General features: G+C 44.5%; 3 protein-coding genes across 5 annotated transcripts in view; all 3 read left to right on the plus strand.

Annotated features, from left to right (window-relative positions):
* The window catches only part of otud5a (OTU deubiquitinase 5a), a 14,462-nt gene extending 9,870 nt beyond the window's left edge, over nucleotides 1–4,592 (plus strand). For 2 of the 3 annotated variants that reach the window (XM_069716584.1, XM_069716585.1), the window contains exons 5-9: nucleotides 75–253; nucleotides 576–761; nucleotides 982–1,186; nucleotides 1,349–1,420; nucleotides 2,566–4,592. In XM_069716584.1, coding sequence (XP_069572685.1) covers nucleotides 75–253; nucleotides 576–761; nucleotides 982–1,186; nucleotides 1,349–1,420; nucleotides 2,566–2,699 — 776 coding nt within the window. In that variant the 3' untranslated portion in view covers nucleotides 2,700–4,592. The remainder of the gene's footprint in view (nucleotides 1–74; nucleotides 254–575; nucleotides 762–981; nucleotides 1,187–1,348; nucleotides 1,421–2,565) is intronic. The other variant, XM_069716586.1, reaches the window with a different exon arrangement.
* Nucleotides 4,593–5,587: 995 nt separating this feature from the next.
* On the plus strand, nucleotides 5,588–9,137 carry pim2 (Pim-2 proto-oncogene, serine/threonine kinase). The gene is made up of 7 exons (XM_069716619.1): nucleotides 5,588–5,874; nucleotides 6,504–6,604; nucleotides 6,735–6,785; nucleotides 7,541–7,749; nucleotides 7,896–8,065; nucleotides 8,173–8,349; nucleotides 8,460–9,137. Exons 1-7 carry the CDS (start codon nucleotides 5,817–5,819, stop codon nucleotides 8,630–8,632), a joined length of 939 nt encoding a protein of 312 aa, XP_069572720.1. The 5' UTR covers nucleotides 5,588–5,816; the 3' UTR covers nucleotides 8,633–9,137.
* A 717-nt stretch (nucleotides 9,138–9,854) lies between these two features.
* slc35a2 (solute carrier family 35 member 2) overlaps nucleotides 9,855–20,000 on the plus strand; it is an 11,198-nt gene continuing 1,052 nt past the window's right edge. The window contains exons 1-5 of the mRNA XM_069716594.1: nucleotides 9,855–10,303; nucleotides 11,283–11,465; nucleotides 11,833–12,107; nucleotides 12,466–13,055; nucleotides 19,480–20,000. The exon at nucleotides 19,480–20,000 is cut by the window's right edge and continues 1,052 nt beyond it. Coding sequence (XP_069572695.1) covers nucleotides 10,240–10,303; nucleotides 11,283–11,465; nucleotides 11,833–12,107; nucleotides 12,466–13,055; nucleotides 19,480–19,507 — 1,140 coding nt within the window. The 5' untranslated portion in view covers nucleotides 9,855–10,239 and the 3' untranslated portion in view covers nucleotides 19,508–20,000. The remainder of the gene's footprint in view (nucleotides 10,304–11,282; nucleotides 11,466–11,832; nucleotides 12,108–12,465; nucleotides 13,056–19,479) is intronic.

Below are 20,000 nucleotides of genomic sequence, written 5' to 3' on the forward strand. Positions count from 1 at the left end.
CACTCTGCGGGCCAATCACGTCCCGCCGTCCTCACCCCTTCTCCCTCCCCATCCCCCTCCCCCTCCCGCTACAGAGCCAATCAACACGTTCCACGGCATCCACCAGAACAATGACGAGCCAATCAGAGTGAGCTACCACCGCAACATCCACTACAACTCCGTGGTGAACCCCAACAAGGCCACGATCGGGGTCGGGCTGGGACTGCCCGCCTTCAAACCCGGGGTACGAGAACCGGACAGAAGCGCACACCAGGTGTAACTCGCAGGCGTCAAACACTCTCTCCAAATATATATATATATATATATCAATAATCTGTACTGATCTTTAATGTCCAGCCAGAAAAGAAAGAAAAAAAAATGTTGCTCCCCGTGTGTGCAGAAGCTGCCTGAGAATCTGTCTGTTTTTAGGTTTTTCTTCAGTATCCCAGAGATCCGGCGACATTTGCTCAGCGCAGCCGTAATAATCTGCAAACAGGAGCTGCTGATGGACAATTCTGCTGCTTTAAACTTTTCACTTTGACAAAATGTAAACAGGCTAAATTTTGTTGTGTTTTTTTTCATCGTCCCTCCTGCAGTACGCGGACCAGTCTCTGATGAAGTCGGCCATCAAGACGTCGGAGGAGTCGTGGATCGAGCAGCAGATGCTGGAGGACAAGAAGAGGGCGACGGACTGGGAGGCCACCAACGAGGCCATCGAGGAGCAGGTGGCCCGGGAGTCGTACCTGCAGTGGCTGCAGGACCAGGAGAAACAGGCCAGACAGGTACGCCGGGGGGGCGGAGCTTCACTGTGTAAAATAGGTGGAAAGGCTCCTTTTAAGATCCTGAGTGAAAAAAGTTAATTGTAATATGGAGGGAAAACAAGCAGCCAATCACAGCTCTGTGGGTACAAAATTAGGATTGTTACCCACAATGCAGCACTGATAAAACCCATCTTTACGAACAGAGAGAATTATCAATGTTTTTGGTTTTTTTCTTCTGCAGCCCCGTAAGGCCAGCGCCACCTGCAGCTCGGCGACGGCGGCGGCCTCCAGCGGACCGGACGACTGGAGCGCCCGGTCGCCGCGGCAACGTGACTCCGACCCCTCCCACTCCGACCTCACGACCGCCGCATCGACCAACAACAAGCCCCCCTCTCCCGCCGGCGCCGCCCTCATCCTGAGCAAACCTCCGTCTCCCTGCGCCCCAGGTAACACACACACACACACACACACACACACACACACACACACACACACACACACACACACACACACACACACACACACACACACACACACACACTAACCGGGATTTATTTTGTGTCCCCGCACTGTCACTGGGACCTGACTGTGTGTGTGTGTGTGTGCAGGTCCCAGTAATCAGAGCCGTCATCATTTGGAGTACAGAGCCATCATGCAGGAGATGTCGCCTACAGCGTTCGGTAAGACACACAAATACACATTTGCACTTTGTGTCTTTGTGAGGACCCGATGCATTTCCAGGACCAGAACCGCAACCGGGTTCTTACCTGAACACTCACAGTCTGTAAAAGTACGAGGACCTGACAAATGTCCCCCACTTTGTAAAAGTGTCCCCCCAAAGCCTTTAATCTTGAATTGGTCCCCACAACGATAGACATACTGGAACACACACACACACACAGCTGTGTAGCTGTCAGTCATTTTCTGGTGTTTACAGTCAAACCTCAACCCTGAGTCAACAGGAAGCAGCCGAGCAGAGCAGGGCGAGGTGCTTGTGTGTGTGTGTGTGTGTGTGTGTGTGTGTGTGTGTGTGTGTGTGTGTGTGTGTGTGTGTGTGTGTGTGTGAGTGAGAGTGTGTGTGTGTGTGTGTGTGTGTGTGTGTGTGTAGGTGTGTGTGTGGTTAGCCGAGGTCACTGTCTCCCTGAGAAAACACTCACTCACTCGTTGTTTCTGTGACAGTTTTATCAGATGTTTGCCAGAACAGAACAACATTAAACTCCCCAGAAAGTCCTCATCTGTCTCATCACCCGTAATCAGGAGACGTCCCCAGGTCTCCTGTATCTGAGGACACGCTGCCCTCCAACATTCAGTCCACCGCTGTGACTGAACTCGTCTGTTTAGTTCGTGTTCACAACCACAGACTGGATATAAAAGTGTTGCAATACCAGCGAGTGCCACTAGAGGTCGGCTCCAAAAAGCCTCCGGCTCCATAGACTCCCATTCAACTTCTCTCATCAAATCCAAAGTGAATAAAATGTGTCCATCAGTTATCTCGGTGTTGTTAGCTAAAGTCACTCCTTCTTCTTAGTTTTCTGGAGGTCCATCTGAAAATAATCCCTCATTCATTAGAAAAGAAGATTCAAGAAGACCTGTTTTTGGGGGCGTGTCTGTTTGATTGACAGGCCTGTGGTGCAGTCAGGTTACAGTTATCGGTGGGCGGGACGTAGTATCGTCATGGTTTCCAATCAGATCAGTCAGATCCACTGGCTAGCCCCCCTCCCCCCCGCTCATCCAAATATGGTCACTTCCTGCTCCGACACACTCCGAACTCGCCTGGCCTGGTCGCTGCTCTGTGATTGGCTGAAAGCTGTCCGTGTGTTTCCAGGTCTGACGGACTGGGAGGACGACGAGATCCTGGCGTCGGTGCTGGCCGTCTCTCAGCAGGAGTACCTGGACAGCATGAAACACCAGAGCGCCGCCATGCAGCGAGAGAGGGAGCCGTCACCGGACAGCAGCTGATGACGGGCCGACACACACACACACACACACACACACACACAACGATGACCTTTGACCCCACCCCCACCCCACCCCACCCCGACATCCTGACCCCTCCCCCCACCAACCACCTCAGCTCTGACCTACAGAAGGAGAACGACCAGGGAAAAAAATAAAACATCCAACAGAGATGCACTTATGTTCTGATTTTTTTTTTTTTTTTTTTTTTTTTTAAGTTTTCTTTCATCGACTCATCGACTCTCCGTATTGTCGTCTCTTCATCGCCCCCCCTCCCCCTCCCACACTCGTCATTTCCTGGTTCAGATGGAGCTTCGGTCTTAACACGGGATCAGTTGTAATTTATATTTCTTCACATTTAAACCATCCGGGCAGCTGTCTTTTCAAACTTTTTTTTTTTTTGTTGTCGTCGTCAGAATCAGGCGGTTAGCTCCGCGGCGTATCGCGGCCGTTGGTTTTCAATGAAGAATGCTAACGCTAAAAATCGATAAAATTTTGATTGGCCAGTCCGCCGCGGTGTTTCCGGCTACGTCAGCGCGCTCTGCAGCGAGCGGGCTAATCACCCGAAGTCTTACCAGTGTTACCGGCGCTAACGAGCTATCTTTACAGTCAGCGCTAACTGGAGATAGCGACTTTAAAAAAAAAAAAAAAAAATCTTATTCCGCAATTATGCTCGTAAGAACCGAACAAGCGGTGGAAACCTTCATCGGTACGCCCGGTTCACGGCGCTCACACTTTGTTTTTTTAAGATAACTGTTAGCACAATTGTTTCCCGCTCTTTCTTACTCGTCTTGTAATTTTTAAAACTTTCTCACGCTAATCAGAATTTAAAAAGACGTCTGGATCAGTGTCCTGTAGGGGGAGCTAGCGCGCAGCGCCGCTGGCGTCGGACAACGAAATGTTTTTTGTTTTTTTTACTCCTCTCGTTCCCACCGGATAAGAAATGTCGATCAGAACTGAACGAGGACGCCAAACGTTTATCGGTGTCCCGTATGCTGCGTTAGCCTCGGCTACGTTAGCATGTTTTAACTTAGTTTACAGCGTTTCAAAAGCGTTACGTACTCTGTTAGCCGATAGCGAAAATCGTTTCCTGCTCATTTCTTACGAACGCCAATTTTAAAGTTGAAATTGTCGGCCGGCGGTCGGACGTGAAAGAGTTTTCTAAACGTGTATCTGCAGGCTACGTTAGCGTGCTCTTTAGCGAGCAGGCTTTTTACCCGAGGTCTTACTGCGCGTTAAAGCTGCGTCTTTCTTAGCGCTGCTAACGAGCTGCTGTTAGCTTTAGCTTTCAGTGACGAACACCGTTTCTCGTAATGCCATGCTACTGGCAGCCATTTTGTTTGAGGATTGTTAGCCACGTGCTAATCGGAGCAGGTTCCCGAGCGATTCACGTGAAAAAGTCTTACGTTTTTAAAGCTCCTGCTGTCTCCAGGTTACAGTTAGCTTCGCCGCCAACATCCCCTCCCTCTCACCCCCCTACCTCCACCACCACTGGCGGCCATTTTGTGTCGACTCAACGTATATATTTTATCATCGTTACCTGACAAACAAAAAAAAGCCTCCAGCTTCACGTCCTGTAACACCTCCTCCCTCTTTTCTCCTGTTTGTCCTCCTCCTCCTCCTCCTCCTCCTCCTCCATCATCATCATCATCATTGGACTTATTTAGCTGCATGTTTAATTGACCACGACCAATATCATCATAGAGAAAAAGCGACAAATAAAAATGAGAAAAAAAAATAAAAATAGAGAATTGTCATACTTATCCTCTTAATGATTGATTATTGTTGTTATTATTAATAATATAAGTTTGTTTTATTTTATTTTTCTCGTTTGGGATGAAAAAACTTTTTTTTTTTTTCTTGGAATAAAAAGAGGAAAATGTTTCTGAAAAAAAATGACGTGAGAGATTTATTTCTTGTCTTGTCTTTATTTAAATCATCCCTTTTTGTTGTTGTTTCGTTTGCAAAGTCTAAATCTGCCTTTCTGTGTTAAGTAGACTTTATTTAGGAATACAGGGTCTCACTTATGTCAATTTACAGTTGCGGTGAAAAAACAGGCGACTCGGCTTGTTTTGAGTACGTTTGCGGGATTATGTGGTGTTTATCATTATTAAAAAATAAAAATGCATATTAAATAAATAATAAACACCGCTGATGAAGCGTTTTAATTCCACAAAACCAAAGCAGGAACAAATACCAAAGACAGTTTGATCCAGGACCTTTGTTGTCCTGTTAGAAGAAAAACTCGTTCACGTGCCGTCCAGCTGATGACCCGTTTCCATGGGAACAGAGATGCGGTCAACAGCTCGGCGTCAGAAAGACTTTTAAAGTGAACCCGCTTCTTCGTTGGTCTAATTCCGGTCACTTCGGCGTATTTTGACATTTTTGTGAATTCTCGCCACGACACGTGTGTTGTGACGGTAACCGGAAGCCGCTCTCAAATATTTATATGAGTGTATTAAAAGAAGGCGCGAACAGCGGTTGACCTCAGTCGCACCAAACTCGGTCAACCTGAAATACAGGAAACAGAAAGAAAGCCCGAGAGCGCGTGCGTGACAGATACGTGTGTGTGTGTGTGTGTGTGTGTGTGTGTGTGTGCGCGCGTGCGTCCCTGTTGTGGGGGGAAACCGTCCGCCTGTTTCCCGTCACCAGCAGCGCGCGCTCTTCCTCCGCTTCGAATTCTGAGTATTCTTCTCGTGCGAATTTGAATATTCATGAGAGCCTGCCGCTCGAATTGTGATTGGTGGCGCGGTTCAAAACACCGCGCACACGTCTCCGCGCTGATTGGCCGAGCGAAGTCGGAGTGGGCGTGGCGCAGAAAGTATAAATGCAGAAGCAAAGCAGTACGGTAGAAGTAAAGGCGGTCAGAGACGGTCGGAGCTGGAGATTAATATCAACCGTGTTTATTTTTATTTTTTTAAAGTTTAAAAAAAACAAAAACAGGATACAACAACCTTTACAGGAAGTCTACTTTGCTGGATTTGGATTTATAAAGCGGGAAAGAGACGGAGGGAAACGGGAGTTTAAAAAAAGAAGAAGAAGAAAAGTTTCAAACCGACCTGAAGAAGCATTGAGCAGGATGGATTTAACCCTCCTCAACTGAAACACACTTCGGGGGAAATGTTGGACAAAAGAGCCGTGGAGCTTCAGCCGGAGGAGGACGTCAAGGGGAAAAACGGTGAGAGCACCGGAACACGCACAAATACACGAATACACAAATACACGAATACACAAATACACATGTTGGAAAGCGGTTTGGCGTCAGATACGGCGGCGGATAAAGTCTCGTTATTTACGGCTCAGTTTTCTCCCTTCGGGCGGATTAAAGAGCTCAAAGTGACTCCCAACAGAAAGCCTCTTCCAACCAGACTACATTCAAAACATGACCATTTTTAACAGTCGGGATTTTGACGACACAAGTTTTTGTTTTTTTGCTCATATGGAGCCGTTTCCATGGTCACAGGATGTTGATTGAAGGCCTCTTGTAAAACGTTTTGTTGTCCTATTTCGGCTGAAACTCACAAACAAAACACGTAAATAAATAACACGGTGAAATGGGAAAATATAATTCAATATTTATTTTTTATTTTTTTAATATTTGAAGTTGACGTGAAGTTTGAGACTCTGTTGGTTGATCTTTAAAAAAAATAAAATAAAATAAAATAAAAAAAAATCCTATAAATCAATTGAAAGCTGTCAGTTGTTGCCTAAAAACTCAAAAGATATTCAGTTTACAGAGATAAAAAAAAAGAGAGCAGAAAGTCTTCGTACTGGATGTTTATCTGTGTTTCTGCCCCCCCCCCCCAGTGAAGGAACCGTTCTGCAGCCAGTACCGCTGCGGTTCTCTGCTCGGCAGCGGAGGGTTCGGTTCGGTGTTTTCGGGCCAGAGGCTGTCAGATGGACTGCAGGTGAGGACACGCAAACACCTGGAGTCACAATATTATCCACTTTTAGTTCCTGAAAAGCTGAAAGAAAATGTCGGTTTTGTTATTGTTTGTTTGTATTTGTGTCTGATTGCGTCCTCTCGGTCCCGTCCAGGTGGCCATCAAACAGATTTCCAGTGAGCGGGTTCAGCAGTGGGCTCGACTGGTGAGACACACCTTTATCTTTTCTTTTTTTTTTACATTTTTAGTCTGTAAAATGTCAGAAAAAAACACGCACACACGAGTTTCTGTTTTACTGTGACATCAGTGTTGGAGCTCCGCCCCCTGCTGGACCTACAGCTGAACTGCAGCAGTGGGTGGGGGCCGCCCTGGTTCCCACGGAAACCTGTGATGTCAAAGATTTCCCCTTGTGACAAACTGATCTATTATGGATCACAGATTCAGCTGGGACTGCCCCCCCGCCGCCCCCTCAACCACACACACACACACACACACACACACACACACACACACACACACACACACACACACACACACACACACACACACACACACACACACACACACACACATGTACACGTCACCAACACCTCTGCAGGAAAACTACCTGTCTGTTCCTGTCAGACAGGATTCAGGGCAAACCCCAGAGTTTCTAACCAGAGTTTCTGTTTTGAGTTTTTAATTAAACTGAAATGCGTGACTCAAAAAAGCACGACGAACTCCTGTCGTCAATAACCCGATCGATGGTTCCTTTTATAATTTTTTTTCATGTCATGAAATCAGATTTGATCAGATTGAATCGATCGATGGATTTTAAATTGTTTTATTCTTCACAATTAAACTTTTTAACGATTAAATAAACTTTTCTGACATTTTATAGATTATTGATTTATTAATAAAATAATCAGAAGTTAATCAATCAATAAATAATTAATCCGCTCCCCCCTTCTTCCCCCCCAGCCGGGCGAGGTGGACCCCGTTCCCATGGAGATCGTTCTGCTGCAGCGGCTGTCGGAGGTCGGGGGTCACGGCGGGGTCGTCCGCATGTTGGACTGGTTCCAGGTGGAGGGGCGGGGCTTCCTGCTGGTTCTGGAGAGACCGTCCCAGAGTCAGGACCTGTTCGACTTCATCACAGAGAGAGGAGCGCTGCCGGAGCGCCTCGCACTCAGGTTCGACTCACTTCTACTGTCTCCTTCTGTCTCCTACTGTCTTCTTCTGTCTTCTTCCGTCTCCTTCTATCTTCTTCTGTCTCCTTCTGTCTTCTACTGTCTCCTACTGTCTGTCCTCCACTGACATCCTCTGTTTGTGTCTTCAGGTTCTTCCGTCAGATCGTGGAGGCGCTGTGCTTCGTCCACGCTCACGGCGTCGTCCACCGAGACATCAAGGATGAGAACATCGTGGTGGACACGCGGACGCTGGACGTCAAGATCGTGGACTTCGGTTCCGGAGCGCCGCTCAAAGAGACGCCGTACAGCAAGTTCGAAGGTACGACGACTTCACGGAGACAAATTATCGGATTATTACGAATGATGACGATACTGTTGGAGGGTCCAGGCTCGATGACTCACCGTGCCCCCCCCCCCCGTCCTCAGGTACCCGTGTCTACAGTCCTCCTGAGTGGGTCCTGTCTCAGTCCTACGAGGCTGTGTCTCTGACCGTCTGGTCCCTCGGCGTCCTGCTCTTCGACATGGTCTGCGGCGACATCCCCTTCGAGCGCGACCAGGAGATCGTCAAGGCCACGCCCATTTTCACTCGGCGGGTCTCCAAAGGTGAGCAGTGGCTCCGCCCCCGCGCCCCAGCGGTGTGATCTGATTGGCCGTCTCGTTCTGTAACCTCGGTTCTCCGTTTGTAACCTCGGTTCTCTGTCTGTCCCCCTCAGAGTGTCAGTCTCTGATCCGGTGGTGTCTGTCCTACCGAGCAGAGGAGCGTCCCTCGCTGGAGGACATCCTGTCTCACTCCTGGATGGAGGGAGTGGAGGAGGAGGAGGAGGAGGAAGAGGAGGGAGGACACCTGCAGGAGGAGCACTGCTCTCTGCCCAGCGAATCCTTGTAGTGCTTGAAGGACAGGAGACGGACATGTCCTCCTCCGACGTGTCCTCTTCGTCCTCCGACGTGTTCTCCTCGTCCTCAGACGTGTCCTCTACCTCTGACGTGTCCTCCTCAGACGTGTCCTGTTTGTCTTCGTCCTGTCGAACTGTTGAAAATGAATGTTCTGTTGACCTGCTGATCGTCCGCTTCCTGTTTGTTTGTTTATTTATTGATTATTTATTAGTTTCGATCACAAACACAAGATGTTGATCCAAAGCGTCGCTTGCAGGTTTGTTGTTTTTTCAGTTTCTCCAGAGAAGCGAGCCGGTCGGGGTTCCAGATGTTTTTCACTTCCTGTCGTATCGGATGTGACTTAACTGTAAATACTTGTGTATTGTTTCATGGTTTTTAATTCTCAAAGTGGCTCGTTGGGTGACTTGGTTCTGTTTATTTACATTAAATAATAATTTTTTTGGGGATAAAAAAAAACAAAACAATATCCGACGTTTGAATAAAAGCGTTTTCAGTCACTTTGTGTCCTGTTTTGTGTCTGAAGCCTCCGAGCGATCCGATCTGTCCGTCCTCTTCTGATCGGAGCGGCCGGAAATATCAGAAGAGAAATTAATAAAAGTTAAATACAATTTTTTTTTAAATTATTTGATTTGATTTTACTGGGAGTAATGATCTTCCATACAGAGTTCATAAATATAAAGTTGTGTTGTGGATTAAAGCAGTTAATAGAAGCAGAGCTTAAATAATTAAAAAATACGATTGCATTATTTTATTAATCGATAGAAAATCATCTACTATTTTTTAGTAATTCTGAAGTTTGTGCTGTTTCCTGGATCAATATTTTTACAGTCAAATACAGAAAACAGCTGCTGGAATATTCACATGTTCCATATTTGACCACCAGGAGGCGCCAAAGGCTTTAGAAGCATCTTGACAGGTGAGAGCTCCTCCCAGCAGCCAATAGGATCTCTCCCTGCTCGAACATTGAAGGAGAACAAGGAAGTGATTGTTTTGTCGTCAGCAGGATCAGAGAGGAGATGAAACGAAGAGGTCTCACTCTGACAGTTTATTCAGAGCTCCAGGTTTGTTTCATGAAGTAAACAAAAACAGTAAAAAATGTTGGGATTAAAAACTCAAAAATATCAGATGACGAGTAACATTTTTGAATTTTTATTTTAGATTTAACACGAACATAAAAAAAAACTAAAAAAAAAATCTCATCATTACATCACAATCTTTTAATATGTTCGTTTTATTGACGTAAATGGGCTTCTGTAAGGAGAAGACCGGGCTCGGGTTGGGGTTTTTTTTCTGCACAGAGTGACACCTCCTGTCGGAGAGCCTCCTCTCTGCGGCGGTAGTCCCCCTCAGCTCCCGGACAGATCGGATCCTCCGCGGAACGTTTTCCTCCCGATGGTCCCGGGTCTCTCTCCGCAGGCTCCTCGAACCTCCTCCGACAGTAACCGTCCGACAGACCCAACAAACGAGCCGCAGGTCGGAGCTCCGAGCTCCGGGTAACTGTGAGGGGGCGGGGCGGGGGGGTGGGGGCTAGCTGGGAAAGGCTAGCGGAGTGTTAGCCGGGCGAAGGCTCGGTGACCGGACGGTGCAGCTGCTCCAGAAATGGCCGCAGGGGACCACAGCAAGGCGGGAGAGGTGAAGGCGGCGAGCCGGAGCCAGAGTGAAGGTGAGCGGAGCCCCTCGCTTCACCCCGCGGCCTCCGCACGGCTCCGAGCCCCGGGGGGGCTGGAGCGGTGAGGGGGGGGGGGGGGGGGGGGTTTAAAGAGGAATTAAAAAAAAAGAAGAAAAGTCTTCTCAGCAGATTAATTTGATTTTGATGAATTTAATGAGATTTTAAAGTTCCTCGAGCTGTGAGGAGGTCTGTAGCCGGAGGAAGGTGGCTAACGAGCGGCTAACCCAACCGACCGAGCCGATCTAACGAGGGCCCCCTTACTGGTAGAAGTTCAGCGGGAAAGTTAGTTAGTATGTTAACTAACTAATACTTTACGACGTTAAACACTAACTTACATGTTTATTCACTAAATATAATAACCTGTAATTTAAATAAAAAAATAAAAAAATAGCTGTTAGCACATTAGCTAATAATATGTGTTGACTGCAGCTAACTAACAGTTAACTAACCTAAACTAGTGCTCGTGCTCCGGACCGGGTCGGTCCGCGCAGCTTTACTTTTGAGGAGGACAGGTAACACAGGTAACCCAGGTAACACAGGTAACCCAGGTAACACAGCACACCTGAGAGGAGCTGAAGGTGGAACAGTGACAGCTGGTGACGTGGAGGTCTGGGACACGCGCACGCGCACAGAGTTCATATCCTGTTGGTCTGCCGGGAACACACAGTCGTCTGTTTACATTCCTCCTCCTCCTTCTCTTCCTCCTCCTTCACCTCCTCCTCCTCCTCTTTCTCCTCTTCCTCCTCCTTCTCCTCCTCCTCCTCTTCCTCCTCCTCCTCCTCTTTCTCCTCTTCCTCCTCCTTCTCCTCCTTCTCCTCTTCCTCCTCTTTCTCCTCTTCCTCCTCCTTCTCTTCCTCCTCCTTCACCTCCTCCTTCTCCTCCTCCTTCACCTCCTCCTCTTCTCCTCCTCCTTCACCTCCTCCTCCTCCTCTTTCTCCTCCTCCCCCTCCCCCTCCTCCTCCTCCTCCCGCAGTGAACCGGAGGCTGAAGTACATCAGCCTGGCGGTGCTGGTGGTGCAGAACGCCTCCCTCATCCTCAGCATCCGCTACGTCCGCACGTTGCCGGGCGACCGCTTCTTCAGCACGTCGGCCGTCGTCATGGCGGAGGTCCTGAAGGTGCTGACGTGTCTGCTCATCATCCTGCTACAGAAGAGACGTAAGTTCATCATCATCATCATCATCATCATCATAATCCCCTGCTGTCCTTTCAAAATAAAAGCTCCCAGAGATCAGAGAGAGGGAAAAAAAAAACGTTTACGTTTTCTTCCCGCGTCGGAGCGTAACCATGACGACGTCTGTGCGGAGGAACTTTTTACCCTTAAATTGGGCTTTGTTTTACCAAAACACAAACAAACACGATTTGGCGCTGGCAGCGTAACCGTGGCAACGGGTGAAGAATCTTTTTGTTGTATCCCCCCCCCCCACCCCCACCCCCACCCCGAATATAAAACGACAACAGTTTTGATAAATGAAATGTGAAATAAGCTGTGAAACAAAACGACCTCGTGCGTCCGTCCGCCCAGTCAACGTGAAGCAGACGCTCCACTTCCTGCTGGACGCCATCGTGTTCCAGTACAAAGACACGGTGAAGCTGGCGGTGCCGTCGCTCATCTACACGCTGCAGAACAACCTGCAGTACGTCGCCATCTCCAACCTGCCGGCCGCCACCTTCCAGGTGACGTACCAGCTGAAGATCCTCACCACGGCGCTGTTCAGCGTGATGATGCTCAGGAAGTCGCTGTCCAGGGTCCAGTGGGTGTCGCTGCTGCTGCTGTTCGCCGGCGTCGCCATCGTTCAGGTACGGAAAGAAAAGTTGGACTTTGCTTCTGATTTTCTTTTCAAAAATGTGAATTTGAAGAGTTTTAAATGAGAATTTGTTGCAAGTTGAGGAATCTTTTTTTTAATTATTACAATAAAATTTGTGTAAACTGTTGTGATCAAATTTTTGATAATTGTTACGATGACGTCGGCGTTAAATGTTGTTAAATTTGTTTTAATTATTGTGATTCAGTTTGCCATTAAAAATTTAGCACGTCTCGCCGGAGAACTCCGGTCACGTGACCGTCGACTCCCACAGGGAGACCTAAGGAGTCACGGGTGCGCTGATCGGTTACCGTGGTAACTGATGGATGCCCCCCCCCTCCGTCTCTTTCCAGGTGCAGCAGGAGGGGAACAAGGAGTCGTCGGACGGCTCCAACCAGAACTACATGGTGGGCCTGGTCGCCGTGGTGATCAGCTGCCTGTCGTCGGGCTTCGCCGGCGTGTACTTCGAGAAGATCCTGAAGGGGAGCTCCGCCTCCGTGTGGGTGCGCAACGTGCAGCTGGGCATCTTCGGCACGGCGCTCGGCATGCTGGGACTGTGGTGGAGCGACGGCGCCGCCATCGCCGAGCGCGGCTTCCTGTTCGGCTACACCGACATGGTGTGGTGCGTCATCTTCAACCAGGCGTTCGGCGGGCTGCTGGTCGCCGTGGTGGTGAAGTACGCCGACAACATCCTGAAGGGCTTCGCCACCTCCTTCTCCATCATCATCTCCACGGTGATGTCCATCTACCTGTTCGCCTTCCGCGTGGACCTGCTCTTCACGGCGGGGGCGGGGCTCGTCATCGGCGCCGTCTACATGTACAGCCTCCCCAAAGCGTCCGACGGCGCCGCCTCCTCCTCTTCCTCCTCCTCCTCGTCTTCCTCGGCGTCCTCGTCGCTGCCGAGTACGGACGGAGGCGCCGACATGGAGGCGTTTCTGCCAAAGTCAGTGCTGGTGAAGTGATTCTCTCTCTCTCTCTCGCTCGCTCGCTCTCTCTCTGCGGCGCCTCCTGGTGCTTCACTTCCTGTCTGCTCACGGCGGGGTCAGAGGTCAAACTTGGGCGTCTGCCTGGGAAAGAAAACAAACAAACAAACAAACCAATCACTGAGGTTCATCTGCTGCTGCTGCTCACTTGGTGTTCTCGTGAGTCCTCCTCCTCCTCACCTCCTCATTACTCGCTCCTCCTGACCTCCACCTTAACAAACACCTGAAGGACTCAGAGGACGGAGGAGAAAAAGAAGAGGAGGTGTTTTAAATGTCCTCCTCATCAGAGCCTCCTGAACTGAAACTTCCTCCTTCCTTCCTTCCTTCCTTCCTTCCTTCCTTCCTTCCTTCCTTCCTTCCTTCCTTCCTTCCTTCCTTCCTTCCTTCCTTCCTTCCTTCCTCCTGTGACGGAGAGGAGAACAGAGGAGTCTATGGCCTCCTCACTTTATCCCTTCTCCCGCTCTAACTCCTCCTCCCTCGGAGTTTCCTCCTCTGAGGAAGAGGAGGTGAGGAAGGGATTTTAACTCTCTCCTCCCTCCACTGTCCACCTCACAAACTAACTGCTGAAAGCACAACAGGAGGAGGAGGAGGAGGTGCAGCGCCTCAGACCCTGACCTCCGTCTGTCTGTGTGTCGTGTCGCCTCTCTGCCTTAAAACTCTTCACGTTACTAACAAACTCCTGAACAGAGAAAATCTGAGGATCCGTCATCTGTTTGATTATTTATTGTTGTTTCTCTGCTGGGGGAGAATCTGACCTTCGACCTTCGACCCTCGACCCGATGAGTGTTTTTTCACCGTGCGGCTGATTAAATTTGCGTTATTTATTGCCATTAAATTTGCGTTAATTCACATTAAATTTGCGTTAATTATTCACATTAAATTTGCGTTAATTATTGCCATTAAAATTGCGTTAATTATTGCCATTAAAATTGCGTTAATTATTGCCATTAAAATTGCGTTAATTATTGACATTACGTTTGTGTTAATTATGGACATTAAATTTGAGTTAATTATTGCCATTAAATTTGCGTTAATTCACATTAAATTTGCGTTAATTATTCACATTAAATTTGCGTTAATTATTCACATTAAATTTGCGTTAATTATTGCCATTAAAATTGCGTTAATTATGGACATTAAATTTGAGTTAATTATTCACATTAAATTTGCGTTAATTATTGCCATTAAAATTGCATTAATTATGGACATTACATTTGCGTTAATTATTCACATTAAATTTGCGTTAATTATTCACATTAAATTTGCGTTAATTATTGCAACTGCTTTTTGGACCAAGTTGTTTTTTTAACCAGCAGCGTTGTGATGCGTTACTCCCGCCAGAAGGTGGCGGTAACGCACCTAGAATCTGTCTGCTAGCTGCCATTAAACAACACAGAAAGATTTTAATCGAATAGTTGCGAGCAAATTTCTAATCGTAATTTTTTACTTGAAAACGTTCCGATTTAAAACTCAAGGGAACAAATTTCAAGCAAAAATACCTGAAATTTTGAATATGTTTATTCGAAAACTGCTATTTGCTAATCTCACGGCGCCACCTATATTTTACTGGTATTAACATGTTCTTTATTTGTTTAATGTCCTTAAACAGTTTTTATGTGCACTACCGCCACCTTCTGGCGGTTTTAACACACTACAACCAGGCACCAGTAAAAGATTGTTACGTAAAGTTAGATTTTTTTTTTCTATCTTTAATATTTAAATGAGGCACTCTTATTTAAAACTACTGAGATGTAGTTGTATTAGAGATGAAAACTGAAAATAAAACGTGTAAAATACGGGACCTTTAATGAACCTTTGAATGAACTTCACAGGAAGTAGCGAAGACTTCAGGACCAACGCACAAAAACAGCCCTCGTATTTCACCGTTTATCTTGACGTAATAATATTTCTGTTTTCTAATAAATATCCGATAAACACATTTTTCTTAGCGTTGATCCGTCACGTCGGATTCAAACATTTTTCCCTGAAACTTTTCCTGAATCTTTGTTTTCCGTCGTTTGATTTTTTTGATTTTTTTTTGATAACTGTTTTTTATGGGAGCTGCACGGTGAGAAACGCCTTCGGTCCGACGCGACTCTGAGTTCCATCTGCAGACGGACTTGTTTGTGTTCTCGGTGCCTTTTTTTTCTCTCATCTGTACAGAAGCCATACGATTGTGTAAAAGTTAGCGGTGTAAAGTAGGCGGAGCTCCCGCCGACGCGCCGGACTCTGCGGGTTGGGACTCTTTTTTTTTTTTTTCCGGTTCTGGTCCGAGGAGGGCGGCGACTCCTCTCTGGACCGCACGGAAAATACTGACCCTTCGGGATGGGGTGGGGGGGCGGGCCTGAGAAGGCAGCTGTAGGTGTGATGGGAGCTTGGGGGCGGGGCTAAGGGGCGGGGCAACGTGCTTGTTGATTGGAGCTCCTTTTAAAATCAACGAATCATAATATAATGTTTTGTTCGCGCCAAAACTCGTCCTGCTGCAGGCGTCTCGTTGAAGAAGACGTCCTGCGGAGGCGTCCCTGAATGTTCTTCTGTTGCCGTGGGCGACGGGACTCGTTCCGTCCGTCAGACGGGAGGCGGAGTCTCGTTTTCGTCTGTTCTCTGCTGCTTCTTTGGTGTTTACGTTGTTTCGCTCTGGGAGGAACGTTTTCGGGGTTTTTTTTGTCTCCTTGTGGACGTTTAAATAATACGAAGTGTCTTTATTTGGTTCCGTCGTCACCGAAGCTCCGTAGGAAGTAAAATAATCGTAACCTCGAAAACGTCGGACCGAACACACCGAAAGATCTCGAGCCGCTGACGCTCCCGAATCTCTACAACGAAGGTGACGACGTGTGAAATTACTAATCACGCATATAAGAATAAAAAAACAAAACAGAATGTTTCTTTATTATTTTAGTTCAAATTGAGCATTTACTTAAATACATTCATGCTAAATCAAGATACAGTAAAGTCGCGGTACCAGAACCTCGGTCGTCGTCACCGGTACGATCGACAACCTGCGATTTTTCTATTTGCATTTGATATTGATGCAAAAATTCAAATTCATGAACTTGACAAAAGAAAAAGCTTCACGGATGAAATGCTGACGTACAAACTCACGTTGTGAGTTGAGCGATAGCTCTAAACGTTAGCCTAAATAAAGCTAACGTTAGCCTGTGCTACTGTAGCTCTTTGGGGACCAACAGTAAACATTTATCGGACGACTCGTTGCTTTTTATCGTCATAAACATGTTATAAAAAGTTTAAACATTTCAGACGTTCTGCAGGAGACCAAAAAAAAACAAAAACAAAAAAAACCTCCCAGGGCGTGAAAAAGAAACTTTAAATTGTTTTTGTTTTGTTTTTATTGTCATCAGAATCGAAGGTGGTTGTCGGAGTTCTTAAACTGTGAACGGAGAACGATTAAAAAAACAAAATGCTAATTTACATTTTGTTACTTTATGTTTTTGTAAAAGAAAAATCCTCCAGCTGACGGTTTGTCTGTTCGGAGCTCCAAAAAACGAAAGATTAATATACGAGTTGTTTTTATTGACTGTGGGAACGAGGACGCTTCAGATTTCAGCTAGAAAATATTCACCAAGACGATCATTTATTTTATATCAGAAATTACATTTTGGTACGAAAGCAAAATAACTTCTTTTTTTTTTTTTTAGGTGAGCAGAAGGATAATAAACGAAAGAAACAGAAACATATTTTTATCTCAAGATAAAGAAAACAAAACATCCGCATGTTGGAAATATCTCCAACAGGATAACGCCCCCAAAAAAACTTCCATATTTGACGACTTTATCATTTAATCCTCCTCTTTATAAAAGCAACATCTTTATTTCATTATTTCGAGATCCAAGTTTATTATTTTCAGAATAAAACAGGAAACAAAAGTTCAATTGTTTTGTTAGTTTGTAATAACTTTCTAGAAAATGGGACATTTTTTTTCTTGCGATAAAACTGTAATTTCATCGTTATTTGTTTTCTTACCATATCGATACCTCATGTTTTCTAATCATATCTCTTTATGCCGAGATAACAACATGAATATCTTGTTGTATCGCGATGATTCTCGTCTTTTCTCCAAAAAAACAAACCTTCTATCAAAATGTTTGTTTTGTAAATCATGAAAGTTACATATCAAAGGTTCGATCACACGTTTTCTTTTTTATCTCGGTATAAAATATCTTGTTTGTTTTTGAGTTTCTGAAAGAAGTGAAATAACGTCAGTTTATCTCAACAGATTGTGAAAAATGTCCCTTTTTTTTTTTTTTTTACCATTAAAGTAACTTTTATTTCATCATCTCGAGATCCCAATTAATTATCAAAAAATGTAAGTGCACAAAAAATGTTTGTTGTCTGGTCAAAATTACATTTTTATTTTGTTATCTTGAGAAAATGATCATGTTTTCCTGAAGTAACAACACAAACAACGAATTTAAGAAAACAGTATACAAGTAATTCATAATTTATCTAAATACTTATATTATTATTTGATTAATATATAGTTACATATCACTGTCAACACTTTTGGCTTCCGTTTAAAACAAAATCTAATTTTTCATTTTTGTTATTTGGTTCAATTTTTATTTTTTTAATTTTATTATTTTCTAACTCAAGTTGAAATTAAACATTTCACCTGAAATTTCAGTTTCAGCTTCAACATTTGTTTGATTTGCGGGAGAATTAATTTCTCATGATTGTGTTTCTACTGAGAGTCTGGAGCGCCACCTGCTGGCAGTCTGAAAACAAATCCTACGAGAACCAAAACAAAAATCCATCTGGGTTTTTATTTCTGAGGCTGTTTGAGGATTTTCAGTCTCATTTGCATCCGGCAGGTTTTCCATATTTTCCGGGATTTTTTTTTTTTTTTGCTCTTTTTTTTATTTGTTCTTCCCGTCGGAGGTTTTTGTGTTCGATTCGTTTGGAATCCGTTCGGAGGGAATCAGACGGGTTTCATCTCTGATCTGTTAGTTTTTGCACTTGATTGTTGATTTGTATCAATGCCTCTGAATTTGTAAATACTTCTTTTGGTAAAAGTTTTATATAAACAAGGACGTGGACTCAACACTCTGGAGTTTGTCTTAATTTGTAGGTGAGTTGTAGTAAAATGCTGAAAAGGTGTGTTTCCCTTTAATTTACCTTCTGGGGGGAAAAAAATCTGGAAATCAGGAATAAAGTTTAAAAAAAAAAGTTGTAGTATCACAAGACTTTAACCAGGTAAGATGTGATATTACAACTTTTTAGGGGGAAATTTTAACACTTTATTCTTCTCAGATTTTTTTCTCCAACGTTTTTCTTTTTCTCTGAATATTTCGCTGAGGACGTGAAAATTTGCAAAATTTTTTGCAAACAACTGCCTCTGTTTGACGCCTCATCTACGGAGTCCCAAGCTGTTCATTAATAAATATTTAGATGCAAAAATTGCATTAAATATTTAAATTTAAACTCTTAAAATGATCTGTATTGTATTTGTTTATAAATTCAATTAGAAATGTTTTTTTGAAACAAATAGTTGTAATTCTACAGGCTTTTGAAGAATTTATTTTAGTGCAGGTGATGTACGGTATCAGTGTTGGTAGATTATTTAAATTTTTTAATTCATCAATTAATCTGTAAAGGTTTTTTTTTTTTTTTTTTTTTTAAAGAGAAAATTGCCCCTAAAAAGACATTTCTTAGAGTGGAGAAGCTCAGGATATTTAACGTGTTTGAAAAAATATTGAACTGAAGTTAATTGTAAAAAAATCATTGTTATACAAAAAATTGTTAAATGGATTAAAAAAAGATTTCAGAAATTAAAAAAGAAAAGGTGAGAAAACAGCATTTATATTGTTAATGTTAAAAATAAAATGAATAAATTAAAAATGGTATTTTCTAATGAAATAAACTAAAAAGTTGCATGATCTTATTTTTTTAAACATAAAATAATACCATAATTTAATACAACATTACAACCATCTGATCATATTCACGTGTCACATATTCTCCATTTAATGTTGAAAAAACTTCTGCTGTAAACGTCACAGAAACATTATTGAACACTTTTACCATAAAATAAAAAATTACAAATTATTTAATTGATCTGCACGAACAACATTAAACACACAATTTTTTTTTTTAAATCCATTTTACATTTTTAACAATTTCTCTGATAAAAAGGTCGTTAACTTCAGTGGCTTAAATGATGGTTAGAAAAATAAATTGAGGTGACGTAACCAGTTTGAACTGGAAGAAACCAGAGAGATGTGTCTTCTGGCAGCCTAACCTCTTCTTCCTCCTCTTCCTCCTCCTCCTCCTGCTCTTCCTCTCTTCCTCCTCTCTTCCTCCTCTTCCTCCTGCTCCTCCTCTCTTCTTCCTCTTCTTCCTGCTCCTCCTCCTGTATCTGTTCTGCAGGTGTTCAGGAAAAGAAAAAGGATCCTGAGACCGACTGCCGCCACTTCCTGTTACGCTGAGGTCCACACCTTTCACAATAAAATGTCAAACAGCTGCTCTACCGCCCCCCACAGCGCCTCGAGCTGCTTCTACTGCAGTATTATCGCCGTACTGTGATGTCATCCAGGTACTTTACAGGTTAATAACAAGCAGGCACCACAATATTAACCCTTAAATGCACGATTGTATTTTCCACTCCTACATAACTCAGGACTTTAGCTCAGAAAATGTCGGAAAACTTCCCTCATATCTAAAAAGAAACATTAAAATAAGAGCGCTTGTTTTTTCACAATAAAAGGAAAAGTAGTGCCATGCGTCAATAATATTCTATTTCCTCAAGTGGGAGCAGGGAATTTCCAAATACTTCCTTTAAGATCTTGACGTAATGGCACTAAAAGATTTATTATAGTTTTGGCACCTCCGAGTTTCCGTACAATAAAAATCAATAGGAATTTTTGTCTGAGCGGATTTATAGTTTTTAA

The sequence above is a fragment of the Brachyistius frenatus genome, unplaced genomic scaffold (genome assembly GCF_029030835.1).
Source record: "Brachyistius frenatus isolate BFR_SWC_R1_liver_20210118 unplaced genomic scaffold, ASM2903083v1 Contig_159, whole genome shotgun sequence".
NCBI classification, from domain to species: Eukaryota; Metazoa; Chordata; class Actinopteri; family Embiotocidae; genus Brachyistius; species Brachyistius frenatus.